The following is a 24,317-nucleotide window of genomic DNA, read 5'->3' as shown; positions in this document are numbered from 1 at the left end:
ATGTGGGAAGCCAGATTCACTTAATGACTACCTCATTTACTTAACAACTTAACAACTGCAGCAAAAAGATCATAAAATGGGGCAAAACTCACTTAACAACTGCCTTGGTTAGCAACGTAAATTTTAAGCTCAATTGTGGTCATAGGTTGAGGACTACTTGTACCCTGATGCAATTCTGTTTCAAGATTAAATCTTAATAAACAGTTAAGACATTCACTACATAATTAGAAATAGCTGAAAGTTTAGCACTTTATTCTACCATTACTCTGAGCAGATATTTACTAATCTCACAGATGACACTAAGTCAAATCTGAACACTTGAATTATTAGAATGCTGAGATACTGTAGAGATTAACTCTTATATTTCTGGCAAGTGTTAAATCCAGCAAAAGAGAAAAACCCATCTCTCAATCCACTCCCTGTTTACTAAATGCAATGAGCAAGGGAATCAGTTTTATCTTTTTTTGAAGGAGATAGGGTTGCTTTCTGCAGGTATCTCAACTTCAGAGTCTTAATAATTAATAAGGTTCTGATACGGCTATGAAAAAGTAGACTTTGTAATATCTCAAAATAAAAAAAGCTCCTAAGATATAGTCCTGTAAAAGACAATAAGGAAAACAAAATTGCATAAAAATCTAATAATTTTCTAAAGGAAGGATTAACATGTAATATAATATAACCTCTTTAGAGTTCCATTATTTCACATTTCACAAGAGTTTGAGGAGGTCTTCTTTATTTCTTTGCCAGCTCACTGTCACATATCTTAGAGTTTTATTTACTTTTTTCTTAGTATAGTGTACTAGTGTAATTATTTTAAAAATCAATGCAGGCTACAAAGATTTTGCGCCTGTATCCAGATGTCTTTGTTTGTTGGCACATTTCATATATAGTAAATATGGTGGAACATAATATTACCCTTGGAAAGATGGCATTTACTCCTGCCAGCTGTACATAAAACTGTTTTATAAGATTCAGTAAATTTATGCCTTTCTCGGGATCATAGAGTTGGAAAGAGCCATTTGGATCATTCAGCTTGATGCAGAAATCCAAATTATAAAGATATTTAGTCTGTCTCATTTTAGGCTTTTCATTCCACATCTTCATTTAACCACCTATCCATTTTTTTCTCAACATCTGTGCCCAGTTCTTTTGAATTCTGATTCAGTTTTGATTTCACACATTTGTTGCTGTTAGCATATAATGTAGTATGTATGAGGCATTTATTTTTGTTGGTCTTAGGCATCAACCAAAATTGGCTGAAGAAATCCAGAAAGACCATCATCAACACTTTGAATTTAAAAATGGGAAAATCATCAATTGCAGTTTTCCAAATCTTGTACTGGGTGTGGAGAATACTGATCTTCATTCTGGTACTGAAGTAGTTTTGTTGGAAAAGAAGTGTGATGATGTCATGCAACACTGGGTATGGAAAGAGGAAAGCAGGTATATTTCTATGTATTAGAAATGAGATGGAACATCCAGCCTTACAGCGTCCCCAGAAGGACCTTCAGTCACATTTTCCATTTGACTTATTCTTGAGTAATACTCATTGCCTGTTTCTTCTTCAGTTTAATTCTGATGTTATCAGAAGTCTCTCAAAATGAAAGCTCAGATAAATGGATTTTTAAAAGTCACAATTATAATCAATAGTTACCAAAGTCTCACATTTTCATTTTAAATACTGTAACTACTTTTTGTCATAATTTTGGCAAAACCTCCTATTTACATATGCTATATTAATTACAGTTAGATATCTAGAATGACCATATATTTTTCCTTCTGTATCCTTATGTCCAATGTCTGTCCTTTTCCTGTTGTCCCCTTGCATCGTTACAGATTAGGGACAAAGCCTCCATTATGCTATTATCATCCCTTCACTAATCTCTCTGGCAGATACAATAGATAGAATATAAACCTCCTAAGATGTATACAAACATCCTGTGATAAAATGAAAATAATTTTATCTGTCATGATTTTAAAACATAATACTTCATTACTTCAGACTCAGACTTTTGTTGCTAGGTCCTTTCATCTTGCAATTGATCCAGATCTAGTACTCGCAGTATCAATGCCCACTGTACTGAATGGATGTCCAAAATTTCCACTGGAAATACAAGAGTGTCCTATTATCCTTCAGGTTAGTAGCATTATTATATATTGTCATCAAGTATAGCAAATTATTATTTTAAATCCACAAGTTGCAATTCTATATCAACTATCTGTAAAAATAAAAATATTCCTATATTCTTATAATTCAGTAGCTGAGTTAAGCAAATTTGTCTTCCCCTGATGTTTTGCATTACGAAGTTACTAAACATAAAAATACCTGTTGCCTAAGTTGTTTACTTCTCTAATAAAGAGCATGTTTAATTATTCACATTACTCTGAGCTCAAATGAGAAATTAGTTTTAGTTTTCTTTTAACATTGCTATGAAGTTTTTGTATCCCTGCGGATTAGCTTCTATAACTTCAACTTGCTATCAAGTTGGAGCTCCAGACTGATGCATGTGGCACCTCCCCCCAGCCTCCATTTCACCATCAGAGGCCTTCAGGAAAGACCTCTGCAGCCGAGAACTGAGCTCCGGATTGAGGCTATGGAGGCTGGGGGGTGCTGTGCATGTCAATCCTGAGCTCGGTTCTCGGCTGCAGAGGCCTTTCGTTAAGGCCTCTGATGGCAAAATGGAGGCTGGGGGCGATCAGCCACAGAACAAGTGGGCTGGCTGGCAGGACTGTGAGGTGAGACAGGGGAAAATACATCCCCCGAAAGTAAGACTTGGTGCCTCTTTTGGAGGCCCCCCCCCCCAAAAAAAGACCAGATTTCATTTTTGGAGAAATGTGGTAGCAGCACAGAATGAACAAAATAAATTCAATGTGTTATCAGATATCTGTAGAGGTTAAAAATTTCCAAAGTCTAGACTCATTGTGTAATCTATTGAAGTGGTCTTTATAGTATTCACTAGATATAACTATATCATGTTTATCTGTGTCTCATCAAAGTATAAGACAAAATTCATATAAACTGACACCTAATACAGGGGTCGCCAACCCTGGACCCGAATCAGGCCATGCAAGTGAGCCAAACCCCTTCCGCACACGTGTGGGATAAAGGCGGTGTGCAAAACCATGCCATGGAACCGGTCCCTGTTGCCCAAAAGGTTGGAGGCCATTCAGTAGTGGGATTCAAATATGTGAATAACCGGTTCTCTGTGTGGATGCCACTTCTGGAAGTCCATTCTAGGCCTGGGCAACAAAAGGAGTGTCTTAGTCTTATAACACGTTACAGAGAAATCCATCCAGAAAGGTTTAATTAATGCTCTCTCTCTCTCTTCTAAAAACAGTGTTAGTGATCTGTTTGTTTTGTAAAATTGGTCTGCTGGGCTGGGCTTTAGAGAAATCTTAGCTTGGACCAGGATGCGTAATATATTCCTCTGTGCTAGCTGCTACCAATATAAAAAAGCAAGATACCTGGCAGCACTCATGTAGGCAATATCATTGTGTTAAATGACCCATGGTTTAATGGGTATTTCACTGCATTAGCCTTACTTTCTGGTAGTCCCAAAAGAAGAACAATGAAAAAGCAATGGAAGATCCTGGGGTTTTTTTAGAAAAAATATTTTATTAAGAATGTTAATGACAATAGTAAAAACTAATGAAAACTAAATTTAGAGAAAGAAAAGAGAATGAAAAAAAGAATAGAAAATACGTGAAAAAAGAAAAAGAAAGAAGAAAAAGAATATAATAATTTTTTAAAAAAGAAATATGTAATCTCTACTATAACCCATTCCTTATTTATAAGCAAATCTATAAAACATTAAATTTCAATCCTGCGGTCAGCAAAAAGTCCATAAAGGGATGCCAGAATATTGCAAAAATATAAAGTGCTATTTTAACCTTGATAAACTAAACCAACATCATATTCCTTTCTTTTACTTTTAACAGTCTAAATCTTTAATTCAATCAAATACAGTCATAGGATTACATTTCTCTTCAGTTCTTCTTTAGCCCAAATTTCTTGAAGGTTTTAACAAGCTTCTTTTATAGATACAATAAGAAAATATTTTCCAGGTCATTCTCTTGGTTTGTCATTTGTATTTCCCTTTTAATTTTTGAAACTTCATCCAGTTTCTTTTGTATATCTAGTAAAGCATCCTTTCCCAAATTATTCCCTTGTTATTTACATTTGTAATCCCACATTTTGCATTTCTTATATCTGTCAGATAAAAGTTGTTTTACAACTGTCATTCCTTTATTAACTATTTTTAGACAGAGTTCATCTATAAAACTAGACATCATTACTGATAGTGTTGATATTGTAGTTATTATCTTCTGGCTCCATTCTTCAAAACATCTCCTTTAATATTTCTGATGTTGTGACATTTTGTGTCATTTTGTAAATACCAATAATAGCATTTTTTAAAGTTTTGTTTAAAATCTTTAATCCCTTCTAGTGTCCCATTTCTAAAATCATCACTTATATTTCATTATGACTTGCAATAACCAGAACAGCCAACATAAATCTGTTTGCAATAAGAAGTTTATTTTTGTAATTGTCCACAGTCTTATTATAGTAAAAGTCAATATTCCAAATTTATCTGAATCCTTAACCTATTCATAACTTTATTAGATCAAAATCCCATCTACCTGTTGTTCACTGTTTATTTCAATTTTTTTAAAGTTCTTAAGCTTGTAATTTATTTATACAAATTTTATATGCTAATATTGTTAAGTACCAGAAGTATACTAAAAAGATAAAGGCGTATATTGTCTGATTACCTATGTTATTTTAATTTTAAAATTGTAATTAAGAGTCAATTATCAGCTGAAAATTATTGAAAATGAAAGGCAGGACAAATATTTTATATTTTGACAGAAATACAAGCCACATAATTATGGAGCTGCCAACCAAAAATGGAATTTCACAGAAACAAAAGTTTTTAGTGCCTTTTATAGCACAATATTGGATCTAGAAATTACAGCAGCAAACTATGCTTCTATTTGCACATTTACCATAACCAAGACAGAAAAAATTGACCAACCAGTAAGTAAAGAGAAAGAAAAGAAAAATGTAACTCCATTATGATGGGTAATAAAGACATAACTTAACTTATGAAGTATTTTAATATTCTTTTAAAAGTTCTTTCAAAAGTAGCATGATTCATGCCCATTTGTTTATAATGATTACTTAGAGTCCATTCTAGTTCTACATCAGGGGTCTTCAAACTCAGCCCTTTTATGACTCATGGATTTCAACTCCCAGAATTCCTCAGCCAGGCACGGGTGGCTGAAGAATTCTGGGAGTTGAAATCCATGAGTCATAAAAGGGTTGAGTTTGAAGACCCCTGTTCTACATTAATCTGTTTTTCTTTAAAAGCATAAAAATGTTTAAACAGAAATTCAAATGTAAAATGCCTCTTGAAAGCTTTTTAAAACAAAGCAATCATTTCTAAAAATTCTTTTAAAATTCACTTTTGTGAATTTTAATCTTCTAATATACCTTTTAAGATGCATTATATATTTTAACCAAAAAGACAACACAAAATTCAAAGAAGTGGATTGTTATGTTTTCCAATTAAGCTAAGATGGAAATCCAAAAGTTACAGTATCTTTTGTTTCAAAACTATGCAGTTTAAAAATAAAAGTTCTAGTGTCAACTCAGATTATAGAATTTTACACACAATTAAAAAGGGGAAATTGTGAATACTAAATTTGAAATATTTCACATTTAAATAACTATGCAAAAAATAGAAAAATTGTTCTGCAGTATTTAATTTAAAGTATTTTGACCATTTTTTTTTTTAAAAAAAACAGGGCTACTATTTTCTTTCACCTTATGGAAAGAAAAAAATAATGATATGTTTGGCTTGTGGAAGGACCCTGAGAGGAAAGAAAGAACTGAAGAAATTGCTCCCTGGGACTATATTTTCCTGTGCCTCTGGGTTCCAGGACAGAAATAATTTACCCTTTTGCCCTTTTAAATGCCTTGATGTTAATAAGGTGAGTTAAGCTTTTCACATATGTACACTGGAGATAAACAAATAACTCGCCATATTATAACTTTATCTTTTAGATGGTTTGTAAATAGTGAAGTATTTGTATTTGAACAACATTATAAAAAAATAAAAATTAAATACCATTTCTTTCTGGCTTTAGTAGTGACTATTTGCTTTAGGCTAGGTTTGAATCCAAACCATCATCACAAGTTTTGTCTTTATTTTTTTAAAAAAGATAATGCTATTTATGCTAGAGAACATGTTGATTTTAAGCAGTATTTTAAAGATTTTAGTGCTGAACTCTGATTTTGAAAATGCTGAAATGAGTTGAAATCATGCTTGGATCAATTCTGACCTTAACCTTAATCATAATAATTGTGAGGCAGGCCACAATTGTTCTCAATTCCACTTGTGAATTGAGAACAATTGTAGCCTGCCTTACAATTATTATGAATTAATCTTTATGTAGAAGAACAGGAAGTGTGACTAATTATCTTTTATCTTGTACTTACATATATATCTGTTAAATGATTGTCATTTATTGTAGCATGATTCAGAAGGGAACTGAGTTAAGCAAAAAATAACCTCTCCCCCTGCAGCTTACCATTCCATTATTTTTTTTTTAAAAAAAAGACCTATAGTTAAGAGTATAACCCCTTGGGATGCAGAAAACCCTGATTGCCACTACAGTAGATACTATTATAGTAGCTACAAACATAGTCCATTCAGCAGCTATAAGAAATAATCGAACTTGGATATAATTATATACCTTGAGAAACTGCCATGGGTATATTCACTAGGTACATGGTAGAAAAGTCAGCAGTTTTTTTCTAGCTGTACGTTTTATTTGGGAAAGAAGGATTTGAAATCCGAGTACTATAATGTAGAAGCAATTTTCTTTTGAAAAGGATTGTGTAAAAGATTTGAGTAGGTGGGTACTCTTAAACATCTGGGAAGATTAGCAATTAACATTAGTTCAGGAGTTTCTATTCAATTTAAAAAAAAGCAGTCCATTCACTTCCTGTTTTACTTAATGGCATTTGAGAAAATAGCAGCTAAAAATTGATTTTCTACTACTTTCTTTGATGCATATAGTATGTCTTAACTTGTATGATTTAGTTATATCATTTTTTGCAGTAATCTATCATGTAGTTATGCATCAAGGGTGGTTAAACTAACCATTTTAAATATATAACTTCTGGCAATGTTTTTATAAAAATTCAATTCTGAATCCTCTGTAATTGGTATGTGTGTAAAGGGATATTTGCCTTGGTTTTTTTTGTCTGTCTTGTATTTTCTCCACTTTGTCATAAAAATATAATGTTTGAAATTCAAATTTAAATTTTTATTCAGTTTGGTTACCTTTTAAAAAGTAACTTCACTAAGATTACAATAAAACTGAAGTAATGCTAACATTTTGTTTTATCGTGGAGATTGAATTATTCTCTGACAAAGCTGAATCCACCCTGCATTATTTCGAAGAAGTTCTAGCATCCTTAAAGAATGAAACCTCCTTGCAAGTCATCTCAGAAAAGATATCTGCAGCTCTAGACCAAAAAACAGTAAAAATAATTGCATACAAAAATGGAGATGGATACCGAAATGGGCAACTAATTGTTGCTCACACATTCCCGAGGGTAAGTAACAATAACCCAAAGAGGGAATTGTAATTGAATTGATGAGGACAAACGGTGTGTCTGAGAGAGTAAGATTAAAAAAGTATATTACCAGTTTGTACATGCTGGGGGGGGGGGGATTCTAATGCTGTAAATCTACAAGCCTGGAGATGTCAGGTCAAATCCAGGGTATGGAAGAACTGCTATGGATCTCTAGCATAACCAAACAGCATTGGAGGAAGGAAGAGCTGTCTCATTGCAGGCAACATATTAAAAGTAATATTTCTACAATTTACTAAGAATTAATAATCTCATGTTTGTACATTTACCCTCTCTTGTTTTCAAATGTTTCCCTGAATAGCAATAGAGGGCTTGTTTCTCTTGATGAAAAAAAAAGGTGTTGAAGGCTTTTGATGTTACATGAATGTATAAATTTAATTATAAATATGCAGAGTGATCACTGTGAAGCTGCAAGCATTTGCAGGCAGTACATGTCTTGAAAACCAGAGATTTATACATTAAGTGGGAAATCCAGTGAAGATTTAGGAAAGGAAAATTATATTAGGGGCTATTTAGTCATGCAAACAAAATTGATATATGATCTCCAGAATCTTAAAGGAAGAGTGGAATGCAAATGTAATATAGCAACCTTGTTAGAAAAATATCAAAATGAGAATTACAATATGGTAATTTATTTTTGTATGTTGTTAATTATGAAATATATACATATACACACATATATTTTCCTTTATGTAGTTGCTTTCATTATGTACAAGACGTCTTGAACTTAGTAGGACAGCTTGCAAGCTATATAACAGTGAAGGGACCCTGATCCTGACAGTGCAGGATTTAGTCTTGTGCGCAGCAAATGATTACCTCAAAAAACAGGAAACTGAAGAAAGAAATGAAGAAGCCATTTCTGATACTGGCCTTAAACAAATTGCATCTGTGTTTTCAAGGAAAGGTAAAATGTGACTTTCCATATCTTGCCTATTAAAAGCATCTGCAACCGGTAATTAACCAGCAAAATGAATCCTTTTTTGGGGGAAAATATATGGAACAGTTTTCTGACATCCTGCCCAAAAGTCTCTGATTTATTTATTTATTTATTTAAAAAACTCATTGTTAGTTTGCTTTGGTTTAGTTTTAGATGTTTATGAGTTTGCCATTTTTACCTTACTTTTCACAGTGCATCTTTAGTCTTTTATTTCAGAAGTATTGTGCACAGTTTTGAGAGCATTTAGCAAAAAGGATAGTGTAGGCAAATAAAAAGTTTGTCTATATTTCAGCTTATGTATAAGCAGACTTTGACTTGATTCTTTGAAGTGTATCTTAAATAGATGTGTGGGCTCTTTATTTGCTCAGGGGTGTCAAACTTGCAATGTCACATGATGTGTCGCAACGTATTGTGACTTTTTTGCCATTGCCGGCAATAGGGTGGGCATGGTTTCACTAAGATGCATCTGGCCCATGGGCCAGCAGTTTGACACCCCTGCCTCTAGAGCAAAATGATATTGGTGTGGGAGGTGGGTGGGTTTGCTGTTTTATTTACTCTGATTTTATTTTGTTGGTTTAAGCAAATAACTCATTTAACTCCATATTCTGTGTACGCTGGTGGTCAATCATATGCATTCATAAAGCTCATAAAGACAGACAGGAGAAATCCAAGATGTTGTAGTCTTTTTTCATGGAAAATATTATAGATCTCTAATCATTTTGAGTGACCTTTTCTGTACCTTCTCTACTTCTTTGCAGTTACATCATTTTTGAAATGTGGTGGCATTACTTAACCGGTAGTTTTATTTTAAATTTCCTTCCTAATTATCCTAAGCATGGAATTTGCCCTTTTATAATAGCTACATAACTGAACTGTCCACAAAAATGCCATGATTCTTTTTTGAGCCAATTCAGGTCTCGCGAATGTTTATGTGAAGTTCTGCTTATTTTATACCAATGCACATCCTGTGCATTTGCCATTTGAAACCCACTTAGAGATAGTAATAGTAGTAAAGTTGGAAGGGACCTTGGAGGTCATCTAGTCCAACCCTCTGCTCAGGCAGGAAACCCTTCATTTTGAAGGTCTTTGCAATCCATTTTAAAAATTGTATTACCTTGACAAATTTGATGACATCAGTAAATTGGAAAACCTTACCCCTAAATCCAGATTGTTTATTAATCAATTAAAAGTATCACTCTTTTTACTTAAATTAATCTGTAGCAACACTTTGCTTTAAATATCTCTCCTGTTTAAAAATTATTCAATTGTTCATCTTTTTTTTCTTAATCATTAGCCAGTTACCAGTCCATGACATGACAAGTGCTCGTCCTCTAAGTTGATTTTAAAAAATGGTGAGGTAGTTTGTGAAAAGCTTTTTGAAGTAGAGTTTTTAGATTTAAAAAATGTGGAAGATTACTGAAACAAAATGCATATCAACATCTAGCTCAAGAATTTCAAATAAAACTCCAGATTCATTCCACCTCTGAAAATCTTACTGTTTATTAGATACACTGCATGGTAAAACTAAATCTGAGGTTCCAACAACAATTCATACACTTAAACAATCATTTTCCCAACCAAACCCCCAGGGTGTTATATAGTCCATATAACAAGTTCACTTTTTTATGGGAAACATCTGCTTCAAATCCACACCTGTTATGGTGTCCTTCAAAAGGTTTCAGGCTTTCAAGGTCTTCAACAGTATCTTGAAGTTTCGTTTCTCCATCTAACCCACTCGAAAGTAACACCTCCCCTACTTATTGTAAAGGCAGGTTTTTATGTATTGGGGATTCAGGCAACATCCTGTGTTGGCTGGGGACTCTGGTACTTTTCTGAAGCAATTCTTCTCGAGGTTGGACCTTCTGGTGACCCAAATAGATGGAGGCAATGTGGCCTTGCCTGCCACATGCGCAGCAAATGGCGGAGCGGAATCTGCAGTCAGCTCGCTTGTGGCATCTTCCACACTCGAAGCACTGAGGAGATGCTGGGGCCTTGTCTGGACGCTCCTTTGGTCTTCTCTCTGCTGGCTGGTGAAATCTGTCCACCTCCTCTTCAGGATCCGATTCTGGAGCTTCTTGAACAACCTCTTGATGGACTGTCATGGTGGCTGGAGGATTTCTGGTGAGCCGCAAAGCCTTCACAGCGCCGCCTGCTGCTTCTTCAGCTGAAACTTCTCTTAAGTCATCTTGGAACCACACTTCTTCTTTGGCGAAGATCTTCTGTTGCAATTCTCTACTTCATAGGCCACAAACGAAACAATCTCGCAGCCTCTCTTCCAGGTCCTTGAACTCACAAGGTCTGGCTCCTTGTCTTAAGGCAGCGATGAAGACCACAGCAGATTCACCCGGCCTCTGGTCTCTCTGCTCGAATGCATGCCTCCAAGTGATTACAGAAAGTTTAGGCTGGAAATGTTCTTTAAGCATCTTCTTCAAGTCAGCATACCTTACTGACTCCAGAAGTGCAGGGTCCACCAGGTTCTCAACAATGTTGAACATTTCCTGGCACAGACGCACAGAAGTGTTGCCGCTTTAAGGCCGTCTTCCCTGATTTGATTAACTCTCAAGTAGTTCTCCACCCTTGCTACATACAAATTCCAACATTCTGGGTGGGAGACATCAAAGTCCGTCAAGTGACCAATTTTCGACATCGTAAACTTTTACTGCCTTTGCTAATTGCCTCTTCTGCAAGCTAGTAGTTGGGGAAAGGGTCCGTTTGCTGAGCTCACCTCCAGCGATGCTGTACTGGCAGGCTGAGTCGCAAATGCAGGACGCTGTCTTCCCAGTCTTCAGGACTTTCTCAGTGAATCCTATTTTTTTCTCTTGCTTACAGGGATCCCACTTTCGTCACCAGTTTTATGTATTGGGGATTCAGGCATCACACGAAGGCACATTGTGAACAACAAGCTTCTTTATTGATCTTCTCTTTACAACCAGCAAAACAGCAAAAGGCACGTAGGCCTTTTATAGTGTCCTGAACCTGGACAACAACAACCAATAGGAATCTGGCTATTTCGTGCCTTGCACATGCGCACAAGGCTGGCGCCAGCTAGTCTGGTCCCGGGCAGCTTTTGGTTTGCCTGGGAATGTTTGCAACATTTCTGAGCCTGCTGAATACTTCAGCAGGCTCAGGACACAACACAACACAAGTTGAAACGTAGAGGCACGTAGCTGCCAAAGTTTTGTCCTTGACAATGTATTGTTGCATAAATCTTATTAGTATCTTTTCAAAAAAGTATTTGTATGTTTGATCATATTCTTTAATAAAACATTGTACTATTTAACAGAATGGGCATTAAAGTAATGGGACATAAATCCCTATGTATTTTAGAACTTGAAGCAACTGTAGTTACTTGTAGTTTTCAGATACACTCAGAAACAGATGCTGATTTTAAAACTAAGTTGCATATTTTTCTTGGAAGCAATTTCGCATTTATAATCATCAAATGTATACCATCTGGGCCCAGCTATTTGTTTATTTTTAATTCATCCATTTCTTACTCTTGCTCCTTCTGTCTGTTCATCGAACCCTTCTTGAAAAAAGAGCTAAGGCATAGACATCTATCTTATTTTATCAATGAAGACAGAAGCAACAAATTAAGTTTTTCTGCAGTTTTCCTTTCCTCCTTTATGTCAACCAGCAGCTTTTTGCACTGTTTTATGCGAGGGTGCTCTTTCTGTTTTTTTAAAATTGAGTGAGACCATCTTGCTATCATTTTTGCTATATTGCTAGCACTTCTTTAAGCAGACTTAACAAAAGAGCTTTAAGAGATCTTTATAATAGATTTAACAGCAGATTCAATGTCTACAGAGGCCTTTATCTGGACTGATAGCTACTGCTTAATTCAGTTTCTACAGCACTCCTCAGATTATCAATTCAGACTAATTCCATATCCTCCCATGCAATACATTGATCCTGGAGGTGATATGTTATTCCCATCTAAACATAATGTTGTTTGGTTCCTATTTTTTTCTGGCCATTTCCACTATGTTAGAACATTTTCTCAACACTGTATATGTTAACAGGATCTTGGCCATGCATATTGCTGTGGCAGCCTTGATTAATCAAGATGTCTATGGAAGAAGGGCTTTCTGCCAAAGATATTTCTCAGCAATAGCCGTGTGCCAAAGTGGATTCTGTATACACAGAAAACTGTTTCTGCGTATATACAAATATGTAATTGACAATTTGGAGAACCACAATTACAGATTAACAGCCTGTAGTAGAAGATGAAGATCAGTTAGTTGCTAATATGTATAGATTGTCGGAATACTCTTAATTGTAGGGCAACAGATAAATTCTGAAAAAGAATTATTCTCTCTCTCTTTCATCTATTGTAGGGAATCATACTTGCAACAAGTATTGAAGTTCACAGTTGCACCTTTTATTTTTAATGGAGAAACACACATATTTATAACAATGGAGAAAATCAGCTTTGTTAATTTGTCAAATTTTTGAAACATATCAATTATTGTAGTTGTTATAATACTACTAAGAGAGGGTGAAGGGGTGCTGGGAAGTTAAGTGGTTAGCCAAACAAACAATATAACTGGACAATGCTTTAAGGTTCCATTAAGGAGAAATTTCCTGACAGTGAGAACAATTAAATGGAGTGAATGCTCCAACACTGGAAGTTTTTAAGAAGAGATTGGACGACCATTTGTCTGAAATGATATAGGGTTTCCTGCCTGAGCATGGGGTTGGACTAGAAGACCTCCAAGGTCCCTTCCAACTTGATTATTCTGTTCTGTTTTTTGCTTGAACAATGCTGAAGCACTCTGTAAAGGTGCTTAGAATGAAATATTGCAACCTAGTGCAATGAAATAGTGCAAGAAGCTTGTTGGATAAGAAGCGAAACATTTTCTTCTTCCTCAAGGAAAAAATAGTCTAGTTGCCTTTTGAAGAAAGAAAAGCACCTTTGAGACTTTAGCTAATCAGGATCAAACTACTAGCTGTGGGCAAGTTAGCCTGCAATACTGCATTCTAACTACTGCACCACCACTGCTCCTAATTCCTTAGCAAAAAATGTTTTAGTGTTTAAATGCTTAGTATTGTTGGAAACTCAGAATATTTTTGGGTGTATATATGTTTAATGCCAAAATGGCAAGGTCATAGACAACCAGAATTTGATACCACAGATGGGCAGACTTTGGGTGTCCCATGCATTTATGAGAAGAAAGGGATGGGTTCCCTAAAGTAGTTCTTCTCCATGGTAGCCCTCACATCATAGAATAGTCTCTCCCCCCCCCCCCAGATTCATATTGTTCCCACATTGGAATCTTTCGTGAAGACTATGAAGATGGAATTCTTCCTCTAATAATTTTATTAATAATTTGGGTACTGCCATGGATTTGGTAGTGCATTTTACCTATATTTTATGTTTTTTTTTATTTTGGTATGTGGTTATACATTGAAAAACTTTGAAAGTCAACTTGATGCCAGCAGTAAATAAATTCAACAAGTATAGAATTAGAAAATTGCACACTTTAAGAAAACTGTAAAATAAAACAGAATTCTCATGAAATCTTTCTTTCTCTCTTTACACCAAGATAAGAATAAGAACATCAAATTTACATCATCCGAGATAACATCAGATATTGATCATTTGGTGCTCAGCAGCATTCTTAAAAATCCAGTTGAGGTCTGGGTTTCCAGTGGAGAACCTTTTCTACCTTTGGATAGTAAGTCATTAAACAAAAAAGGAAATGTTATAAGAGCCTGACATGTCTATCTGTTTTCCTCTAAATGGTTGATATCCTGCCCGTCAAATTACACATTCATTTTCATAATTCAGTGAAGAACGTAAATGTTCAAAAACATAAATTTGTATATAATTCATCTCTAGAGTATAGAAACAAAATACTAAATATACTTTGCGAAATAATAGATTATTATCAGTGGAAAAATTGATAATAATCAGGATATTTTTTATTTATTTTTGTCATCTCATTCCTGAACATTCTTCAACTATTTATCATATTTATTCAATAGATGGATGAGTATGGATTTTAAGATAAATCCCATACAAAAAAGGAACTTAGGCAGAAAAGAATTTATGAAACACAAAAAGTTAGGTTACTACCCAGCTTCTCTACCTTGCTCACAAGAATGCTAAATCTCAGTTGAAGATTTTCTTAAATATGTATCTGTGATATGAATAAGTAGCATTTTATGTGGTATATGCACATACATATATGTACACATGAACAGACACATGTATACATACACATACATATACATCATACAGTCAAGAAGCATCACAAAAAGGCAGCTTAGACAAAAAGATAATATTAAATTAATAAGTACTAATTCAACTTAATTAGCTATTCACACAAAAATTATTAACTATTGTCTTATATGTATGCTGAAATATACAGACTTAGATTCTGCAGAAATCTGAGCTCTGCAAACATAAATCTATAAATTCTGATTCTTTAGGATTGAATCAGTTTTACTGTCACCTGTAAATATGTGCTGCTATAATGGAGCATGTAAATTGCTTTGGACACTAGGAAAGATAACTTTCCCTCCCTTGTTTTTATACACATGTGTGTATGTGAAAGATCCAATCATCTTTCCAGACCTTTAGATGCAAAATCATTTTTGGGGGAAAAAACTGTACCAAAAACTATATTTTTTTCATTACAGCTTTGCAAAACACAGAAAGGCAAATAAAACAGAAATGGCTAGAAAAAGATAAAATTCTGGCAGACCTTAATGCAATGAAACACAAAATGAGACAACTGCAAGGTCAGTATAGTGAAAGTTGATTTCATTGTAATTACATTATTTTTGTTGTTGTTGTTAATTGCGAAGTCGTGTCCGACCCATCGTGACCCCATGGACATTATTTTTAATAGTATAATATTAACATGAGACAACAACTTTTAATATTGGTCCACGTATCAAAAACTTCTTGTTGACATTTTTCAAATTGACATACTTTGTAATAAAGATACCAATGTTCTCAATTTATGGTATTATATTAACATTAATGAAAACTCACCCTTCTCTCAGTTTATGGTATTATATTAATGTTATTGAAAACACATCCTTCCTACTATTACACAAGGACTATCCAGCATGACTGGTATGCAAGGTTTTTTAACTAATAATTTTTGAGCTCCACATCTCAGAGCAAATATGGACCTCAAAATTGCAACCACAGATCCTACAGAGAACAGCTTTAGATTTTATTAAGGAATAATACAGTGCAATCATGTTAATGTGAAAATAGTAATTATTGGATTATTGCCATTTGTTCCACTGAATTAAAATTCTTTCCCATTTTTTAAAAAAGTACTCTAAAACAATTCTTATTTTAGGTCGTCGTATAACAAAATATAAAGCTGCTGATTTGGTGCCCACTAAGAGCCCTTTCCAGCCTGTGGTAGTAGAAGGAGGCTGGACAGAAGAAACTCAAGAAGAGATGAAGCTCATGGAAACTATACAACATACAGAGGTGTGAATGTATACTTTGTGCTACCTGATTTCCTGAAAAATGAACTCTTTAGATCTAAATGCTTTAGAAAAATATTTGTGACCTGCTGACCCAAGAAATGGTCTGAACTATGACTTCCTTGTCATAGTGAGAGAGATATATGATTAATTTACATTATGTAGGATTGATCTCGGAAGCAAAATTTATTCTTTTTTCTTGTTTCTTATCTAAACATTTTAGCTACATGTTTCACATTCCCTTAATCCACATATTATTCTTGAGAAAAAGGAATGTGGTAGTCCCTCCCCTGAGACTGCAGTTTTCTCATTTTGGAATAAATTTTAGTTTATAAATGAAAGCACTATGTTTCAAACAACTATTTCCATTAAATCTTTAATAAATAATCACTATGAAGGAATTGGGAAAAGAGCTGTACAGTATGTTGTATTTTTTAGAAGCACTGTAAAGTACAGAACTATAAATATAACTTCTTATAAACTCTGTTTAATAATAATCTTTTGTGTCAATAAGCATATTTGAAAGTTGTGGGTGGTCTCACAAAATGATTGCATGAAGGAGGCTGTCATTGTGGGCATGACCAGTTACCAAACATGAATTGTTCCTTGTCATATTTTCTTGTTCCCAGCCAGTTCTTGCCAAATAGGGGGACATATATCCAAATAGACCACAATCATGGACAAGGTTGGACTGATACTGCCCTCCACCTCACTTCCAAGTGTGAGAGGTCTGAAGATGAGGATCCAGATCTTTTTGAGCTATCAGATTCAAAAGAGCTTAATGGTTAATGTTCAAACAAGTTTAAACATTAGGCTGCTAATAATCTCTAATCAGTTGTATAAATACACAGTATCAAAGTAACATAATGTCTTATGTATGTCTTATAGCAATATAAAATATTTTTTAAAAATCAGAACGAATGGAAGGTATTACAGTCCAGAACCTTGCATAACCCACAAATGTGGCTGTTTAGACACTCACTAGATCAGTGATGGCGAACCTTTTAGAGACCGAGTGCCCAAACTGCAACCCAAAACCCACTTATGTATCATCAGGTGCCGGGTGGGCATGGCCCATTGGGTGGGTGTGGCCAATTGGGTGGGCGTGGCTGCGGTGGTAACGGCAGACTGGGTGGGACTAAAAAGTTCAATCAATCAATTCCAACTTTGCAAGATCTTTTTTTTCCCTCGAGAAGTTGAAATTGATTGATTGAACCTTTTTTTTTGCACACGGCGGCAGAGGCCTAAAGTGAAAAGGTTTTAAAAAACCCAGCTGAAGGCGCACATGCCCACAGAGAGGGCTCTGCGTGCCACCTGTGGCATGCATGCCATAGGTTTGCCACCACGGCACTAGATGCTCTAAAGAATGTATAGGACAGCTTTAATGAGCCATTGTTTATTGGAACCACCAAATGTGCACATCATATAAGCTTCCATACTTTGATGTCTGCGGGAAAGCGGGTGATATACATAATGCATACATATGTTATGGTGTCATGATGAAAACCCCACGCTTTTTGTATTTGCGTTGCATTGTTGCAGGCACACATTTTGCCATTTGGATGAAATCTTGGTTTGCTGCAGATGTCATGACTCCAGATTTTTTTTTCTCTGACCCACATTTGTCTTCAGATCTTCACATGGAAGATTCAATTTCTGTTTGGCTTCGGTGAATAAAAAGTGTTCAGGACAACCTCCCACCCAAAAATTGAGATAATGCCTTAAACCAGTGGTAGCGAACCTATGGCACGAGTGCCAGAGGTGACACTCAGAGCCCTCTGTGGGCACGCATGCAATGCCCCGGAGATGGCAAGTATCCCTCTTCAACCAGCTACCTGCTAACTTGCCAAGGTCCCACATGGTCGGATGCATCCCAGCATGGCTGGTTTCCCTCCCTCCCATCCCGTCCCATTCTTCCTGGTCTTGCATGCTCTCCTTGCACGACCCACTGCATCACTTCCTCAGCTGTCAGCCAACCATTCAGCTCAGAGGCTGCTTCTTTGAACTGCTGGCAGTGGGCTGCAGAGCCCCAGAGTGTGCCAGTCGAGGAGCTGGCAGTCTGTGGCTGCTGACGGACACTGTCGGCCCCCATTTACTCTCTGGCCTCTGTGTGTGAGGGTCAATGGTGTCAGGCAGCAGCTGCTCCAGCCCTTGCCTTGCCCCATGGCAATGGTACCCCAACCCTGCCTCATTTCACTCTGCAGGATGAGCCTCCTGCCCATCGCCCCACCTGCCAGAGACCCCCTGGATCTCCCCCAACCCTGCCCACCCCCCACAGGTATCCCTCCCCACGAGCAACACCTTGGCCACATCCACCCAATCTGCCATGGCCACCACAGCCACGCCCACCCAGTGGGCCACACCCACCTGGCATCCAGCAATAAATAAGTGGGTTTTGGGTTGCAGTTTGGACACTCGGTCTCTAAAAGGTTTGCCATCACTGCCTTAAGCCATTGTTGCTTAAATAGAAGGATAAATATCAGTGTTCATAATTCTAATGTAACATATTTTGTTGCATTATATACATTTCGTGTAGCTTTACAAAATATAAACCACCATACAGAGTCAACCATTGATTTGAACTCCATGACTGTGATTATGTTTCACACTAGATGCACCTTTCAGAGCTCGAAGCACTGCAGTTCCAAAGAAGTTCTCCCTTTTCTCCTAAATTACTTGCAAAAAATGACAAGTGTCTCTACAAGCAGCCCACAACCAAAAGAGTCTGGGCTTACCTAAACGGAAATATACCTGACAAGGGAGCACACGTGTGGGGAAAATCTATGATAGAGGTAAAGCAAGAAACCTTTATTTTAAATGAATAAAGTAAGGAAATAAATATTGGGGATTGCTCCTTTAAATAAAATGTCATACAAAACAAAAAAACATCTTCACTGCTACATCATAGTAGCGAATATACATCAATATCTTACAAGATAACTCTATCATGCTCACCGTATCACTGTTTTTCTTTTGCGTAAAACAAAAGTGGAGATAGACAATGGATGCTTAAGAACAAATTTTCACTATTGATCATGCTGGCTAGACACTGAGAGATGCATTTCATCAACTTATGAAATTTCTGTGCTGATTTCTGTGCTTATACAATTGTACAGGTAGTCCTCAACCTACAACCATTTGGTTAGCGAACATCCATAGTTGCAATGGCACTGAAAAAATTGGTGTATGACCGAATGTCTATGGAGATTCTCAGTCATCCAGATCATGATTGTTCCAAAGCACCTTTGGGTGACTTGCGACCATTTTTCAGACTTACAACTATTGCAGCATCCCCATGGTCACGTGATTAAAATTTAGATGCTTGGCAACTAGCATGTATTTATAATGGTTGCTGTTTCCAAAGGTCATGTGATCGCCTTTTTCAACCCTCTGACAAGCAAAGTCAATGGGGATGTCAGATTCACTTTACATGTCACTAACTTAACTGCAATGATTCACTTAACAACTGTGGCAAGAAAGGTCATAAAATGGGACAAAACTCAATTGTTTTGCTTAGCAATGGCAATTTTGGGATCAGTTGTGGTCATACATCGAGGACTACTTGTACAACTTGTTGTATAAGTTGTATAAATGTAGACAAAAATTGTATAATTTTTGTACTTATGGACTATGTACTGTACTTGAAGTTACTCTGTGTCAATTTAGATAATTTTCTGTATTTCTTACATTCCTCACATGTGTACAATCCGATTTCCCCTTAAAACACAAATAAAAAAAAAATCAAACACTTGATCAGCCTTTGATCATATTGCATGAACAAAAGAGTAGTTTAAAGGGAATTAGGAGTAACAAATTAATTTTGATTGTGAAGAATTCCAGGTTAGTTGTTCCTTGCAGTATAAATTTCATGGAATGAGTTTCTGACAGTAGACATGGAGGCTTTAATGACTTGTGAACAAGTATTGTTTGCACTTCTATATTTTAATCTGAAGCACTGCACGGTCCTAAAGTAAATAAACAAATACACATATACACACTGATATGCACATACATAAATGCTTATATTCTCATTTCTTTTTGATATAAGCAAAAGCATCACATTGCACCCGTGTCAGAAGCATTAAGACACTTTCGGGTTGAAAGGATTAGCCGGTGACATTACCATTGCCTGGGGGGACACCCAGTTGGGGGCTCCTAACAGGAGCTGGAACAAAGAACGGGAGCTCACTCTACCCCACGGTAGCAGTTGTGTCTCAAACACGGGCTTGCTAACCTCCAACCCAGCATCCTAACCATTCGAGCCATTGTGCCCCTTTAAGCAAAAGCATAATCTTATGCAAAGCAAAAGATTAATAAGTATTAAAGAGAAAAAATTAAAAGGAGATAAGAGAAAAGAAAACTATCCATGAACACCAACACCATTCATTATACTTCTCCGTCCTTGTTTGTGCAAGCAGTCCCCTTTTTTTCTGTCAGGTTTACTATAATGTCCAAGTATAATCTTGACAACTTTATACCAATGTAATTGTTTTTAACTTAGTTGTAAGTTATGGCTGAAAAAAAATCAACAATTGTGCAACTAATTCCATATAAATGTTTTACAGCTGGGGTGTCTCTGCTTTGGCTGATAATTTGAAAACTGTACATTCTGACTTACTGTCAAAGAGACTTCTGAATAGTAATGCAGTTTTAATATTTCAGCTACTTGACAGTTGTACAACTCATCTAAAAATGTCTCAGCCTGCAAAAATATTATATACACCTGATGGACACCAGCTGCAATCATGGGAAGAAATAGAAAGAGACATGATTGTTTGTGTTTCGGCAGGACATGCCTTTATGAGCCAAAAAGGTAGTTTACTTAAATGTTAAAAGGACCATTTGTTTGTCAGAGGTCTTTACAATAGAAAAGGGGACTAGACAGGGATGTCCATTGTCACCTTTGCTGTTTGTTTTAACTTTGGAAATATTGCTGATTAAAATTCGAGAATCACAGCAAATAAAAGGAATAGAAGTTAATAAAAAAGAATATAAACTAAGAGCTTTTGCAGATGACTTGGTGGTTACCCTGTCCCAACCTACTCACTCTGTAATAGAGCTATTACAATTGATATACCAATATGGATGGGTTTCGGGTTTTAAAATTAATAACAATAAGACCAAAATATTACCTAAAAATATGACTAATATGGATAAGCAGACTTTGGTTAATTTGACAGATTTTGAGGTCGTTGATAAGGTAAAATATCTGGGGGTTACTTTATCTGTCTCTAATGTAAAATTGTATAAAAATAATTATGAAAGGTTGTGGGTCAGGATACAAAGAGACTTGAAAAATTGGGAGAAGTTGCAATTATCTCTTTTGGGAAGAATTACGGTGATTAAAATGAATGTCCTGCCTAAGTTCCTTTTCTTATTTCAAATGATACCTATTTTAAAGAATGAGGTCAATTTAAATGAATGGCAGAAAGGTATCAATAAATTTATTTGGGCAGGGAAAAAACCAAGAGTAAAGCTTAAAATTATACAAGACATTCGTGAGAGAGGTGGACTCAAGGTACCGAATTTGAAATTGTATTATGACGCTGTGGTCTTAACATTAATTAGTGATTGGGTTAATTTAACAAATGTAGAAATACTCCTCTTGGAGGGTTGGGATTTACTTTTTGGATGGCATGCCTATTTAATTTTTAATAAAAAAGTTGACTGGGTTTTTAAATCTCATAAGGATTTCTTTACTGCGGGTTTGGAGGAAATATCACAGAAGTGATTCTAAAATACCATTATGGGCTATACCTTGGCATGCGATAGAGGGGATAAGGAGAGGAGTCAAGATGGATAGTGTTTCTTATGCACAATTGCTTAGATGGGATGGTAAAATTTGGCAGTTAAAATCTTTGGAAGATTTAGCACAAGAAAATATTATATATTCATGGTTTCAGTACAGACAAATAGCGGACAGATGGAAGATAGATTGTAATGTGGGCTTGCTTAGAGAAGATGAAAATTTTGTTAAACAAGTAAAAGATCAAAGACGAACTCATATTAAGAGAATTTATGGGTTGCTAGTAGAATTGGACTCAGAACCAGAATTAATTAAAGAATGTATGATTAAATGGGCACAAAATTTTGGTGAACCAGTTCTACTAGATACCTGGGAAATTATCTGGGTGAGAAATGTTAAATTTACACAAGCCCAGAACTTAAGGGAGAACTTTTATAAAATGTTTTGTAGATGGCACCTTGATCCACAAAAAATGTCTTGTATGTATCCTGACTTACAGCCCAAATGTTGGAGATGTGGTTGTTTGGACGCTACTTATTACCATATTTGGTGGTCGTGTAAAAATATAAAAGCCTTTTGGATTAAGATATGGTGGAATATTCAAAGAATTTTTAGAAGGAGGGTAAAATTTACTCCACAATTGTTTTTGCTAGGTATTGTTACTGATTGTGATACTAAGGAGGTTGTAGTGATGTTAAATTTAATTACAGCCACAAGGTTGTTAGTAAGGCAATATTGGAAGAAGGAATCTTTGCCTACTTTGCAAGAGTGGTTTTCTAAAGTATCCTATCTGGCGGAAATGGCAAAGATTTCGGTATGGGAAAAATGGATAGATTTTATACAACATAAGTTGGATATAAAAAAATATTATTTAGTTTTTCAATAACTTATATATAAATTTTAATATTGTATAGATTGTAATATTTTTTCTTTCTTTTTATATTTTTTATTATTATTTTACTTTCTTATATTTCCTTTCTTCTTTCTTTCTCTTTATTTTTTTTCTTTTTAAGTATTTTTTTTCCTTTCTTTAATATTTATGTTTATATATATATATATATATATTATTGTTAATTATTTTATTAGTTGTTTAAGTAATGTATTTAGATTTATCTATGGTTTATACTTTTTTTTAAGAATTCAAGAAACTTTAATTAAGCCTATATTCAGCTCTGGGAAGGCTGAGGGAGGGAATGGGAGGGTTGGGGTGGGTGGGGAGGGTTGTTTTTCTTGTAAAAATTTTAAAAAAATTCAATAAAAAAAAAAGGACCATTGGAATTTCTTGGCAATTTTCTACATAATTAAAGTGTCATAATCATGAGATTGCTTGTAATTTTTAAACGTGGGTTTGCATATCATATTTATGGGTAGGAATACTGCTCATAATTAGGTTTTTCTTCTCCTTCTAATCTAAGAGCCATGTCTGAATCTGGCTTGGCTTCTGGAAGTTTAAGTGGAAGATTTCTAAATAATGCTCAAATTTACAGGAGACAAACAGATGTAGTTATAACTATATAAAACAACCTTAAATTAAAATTAACTATACTTTTTCATGTTTTAAGACATAATTAGAGAAATCAGTTTCATTCGTTATATATACTTTTTTTTTTTCAGCTGTAAAGCATGAAATAGAAATTAGAGCTCATTATGCAAGAATTCGGAAGCAGCAAGGTCCGGAATCTACCAATATTGTTGTCTCACCATCAACAAGAGTTATAGACAAGGTTGTATCACATACAATTTTATATGATTGTATCATGTACAATTGTATAACAGTAATAATAATAATAATAATAATAATAATAATAATAATAATAATAATAATAAACCCTTGTCAACCATCAGCGTCAGCCAATTTGAATATTCAGTTGACTGAGGTTCATGTTTAATGAATAAAAGATAATAATAATAATGTTGGAAGGGACCTTGGAGGTCATCCAGTCCAACCCCCTGCTCAGGCATATAACATTATAGCATATATTATATGCTATATCATTAATTATAAATTATTTTTTCCTGCTGCTCTTGTGAGGTAAGATTTAACTGAGTTAGATGGCTTCTGTTAGGGCTCAGAATCCATAGCCATCATTATGACAAGGAAACTTTTACTAAGAGCATTTCAGATTCAAATGAACCCTAACTTAATTCAGTATAAAACTGATTTAAGCAAGGAATGCCTGGTGGTGGGGCTCCAAAGAAGATCCTTTTCTGCCCTGGACCTTGTCCTCTGGAACATCATCCCACCTGAGATTACATTGACTCCCATTCTGCTGACCTTCTGTAAGGCTTTGAAGACCTAGCCCTGTGCCCGAGCCTGGGGCCGAGGTGGGGCCATGCTATGATTCACCAGCTGTTTAATATTTTATTTCTTGTTTTATTTGAGTATTTTATATCTTTTGTTTTAATGTCGTAAGTTGCATAGTATCAGGTACTTGAGATGTGTGGCCTTATCAACTGAATAAATAAATGAAATGAATTTCCTTAAATTATTTTTATAATTCCTTCAGTAATAT

The 24,317-nt window shown here is 35.3% G+C and overlaps 1 protein-coding gene across 8 annotated transcripts in view; it reads left to right on the top strand.

Annotated features, from left to right (window-relative positions):
- Positions 1-24,317, top strand: part of DCDC1 (doublecortin domain containing 1) — a 301,614-nt gene that overhangs the window by 272,471 nt on the left and 4,826 nt on the right. For all 8 annotated transcript variants that reach the window (XM_039355979.1, XM_039355982.1, XM_039355977.1 and 5 more), the window contains 12 exons: positions 1,240-1,443; positions 2,023-2,137; positions 4,871-5,038; positions 5,809-5,994; positions 7,424-7,627; positions 8,363-8,570; positions 14,150-14,281; positions 15,249-15,350; positions 15,926-16,062; positions 18,671-18,850; positions 20,721-20,871; positions 23,419-23,528. In XM_039355979.1, the coding sequence (XP_039211913.1) occupies positions 1,240-1,443; positions 2,023-2,137; positions 4,871-5,038; positions 5,809-5,994; positions 7,424-7,627; positions 8,363-8,570; positions 14,150-14,281; positions 15,249-15,350; positions 15,926-16,062; positions 18,671-18,850; positions 20,721-20,871; positions 23,419-23,528 (1,897 nt within the window). The remainder of the gene's footprint in view (positions 1-1,239; positions 1,444-2,022; positions 2,138-4,870; positions 5,039-5,808; positions 5,995-7,423; positions 7,628-8,362; positions 8,571-14,149; positions 14,282-15,248; positions 15,351-15,925; positions 16,063-18,670; positions 18,851-20,720; positions 20,872-23,418; positions 23,529-24,317) is intronic.

The sequence above is a fragment of the Crotalus tigris genome, unplaced genomic scaffold (assembly GCF_016545835.1).
Source record: "Crotalus tigris isolate CLP2741 ecotype Arizona unplaced genomic scaffold, ASM1654583v1 scf7180000018777.2418813, whole genome shotgun sequence".
Classification (NCBI taxonomy): domain Eukaryota; kingdom Metazoa; phylum Chordata; class Lepidosauria; order Squamata; family Viperidae; genus Crotalus; species Crotalus tigris.
This window is presented reverse-complemented; position numbering and strand designations above follow the sequence as displayed.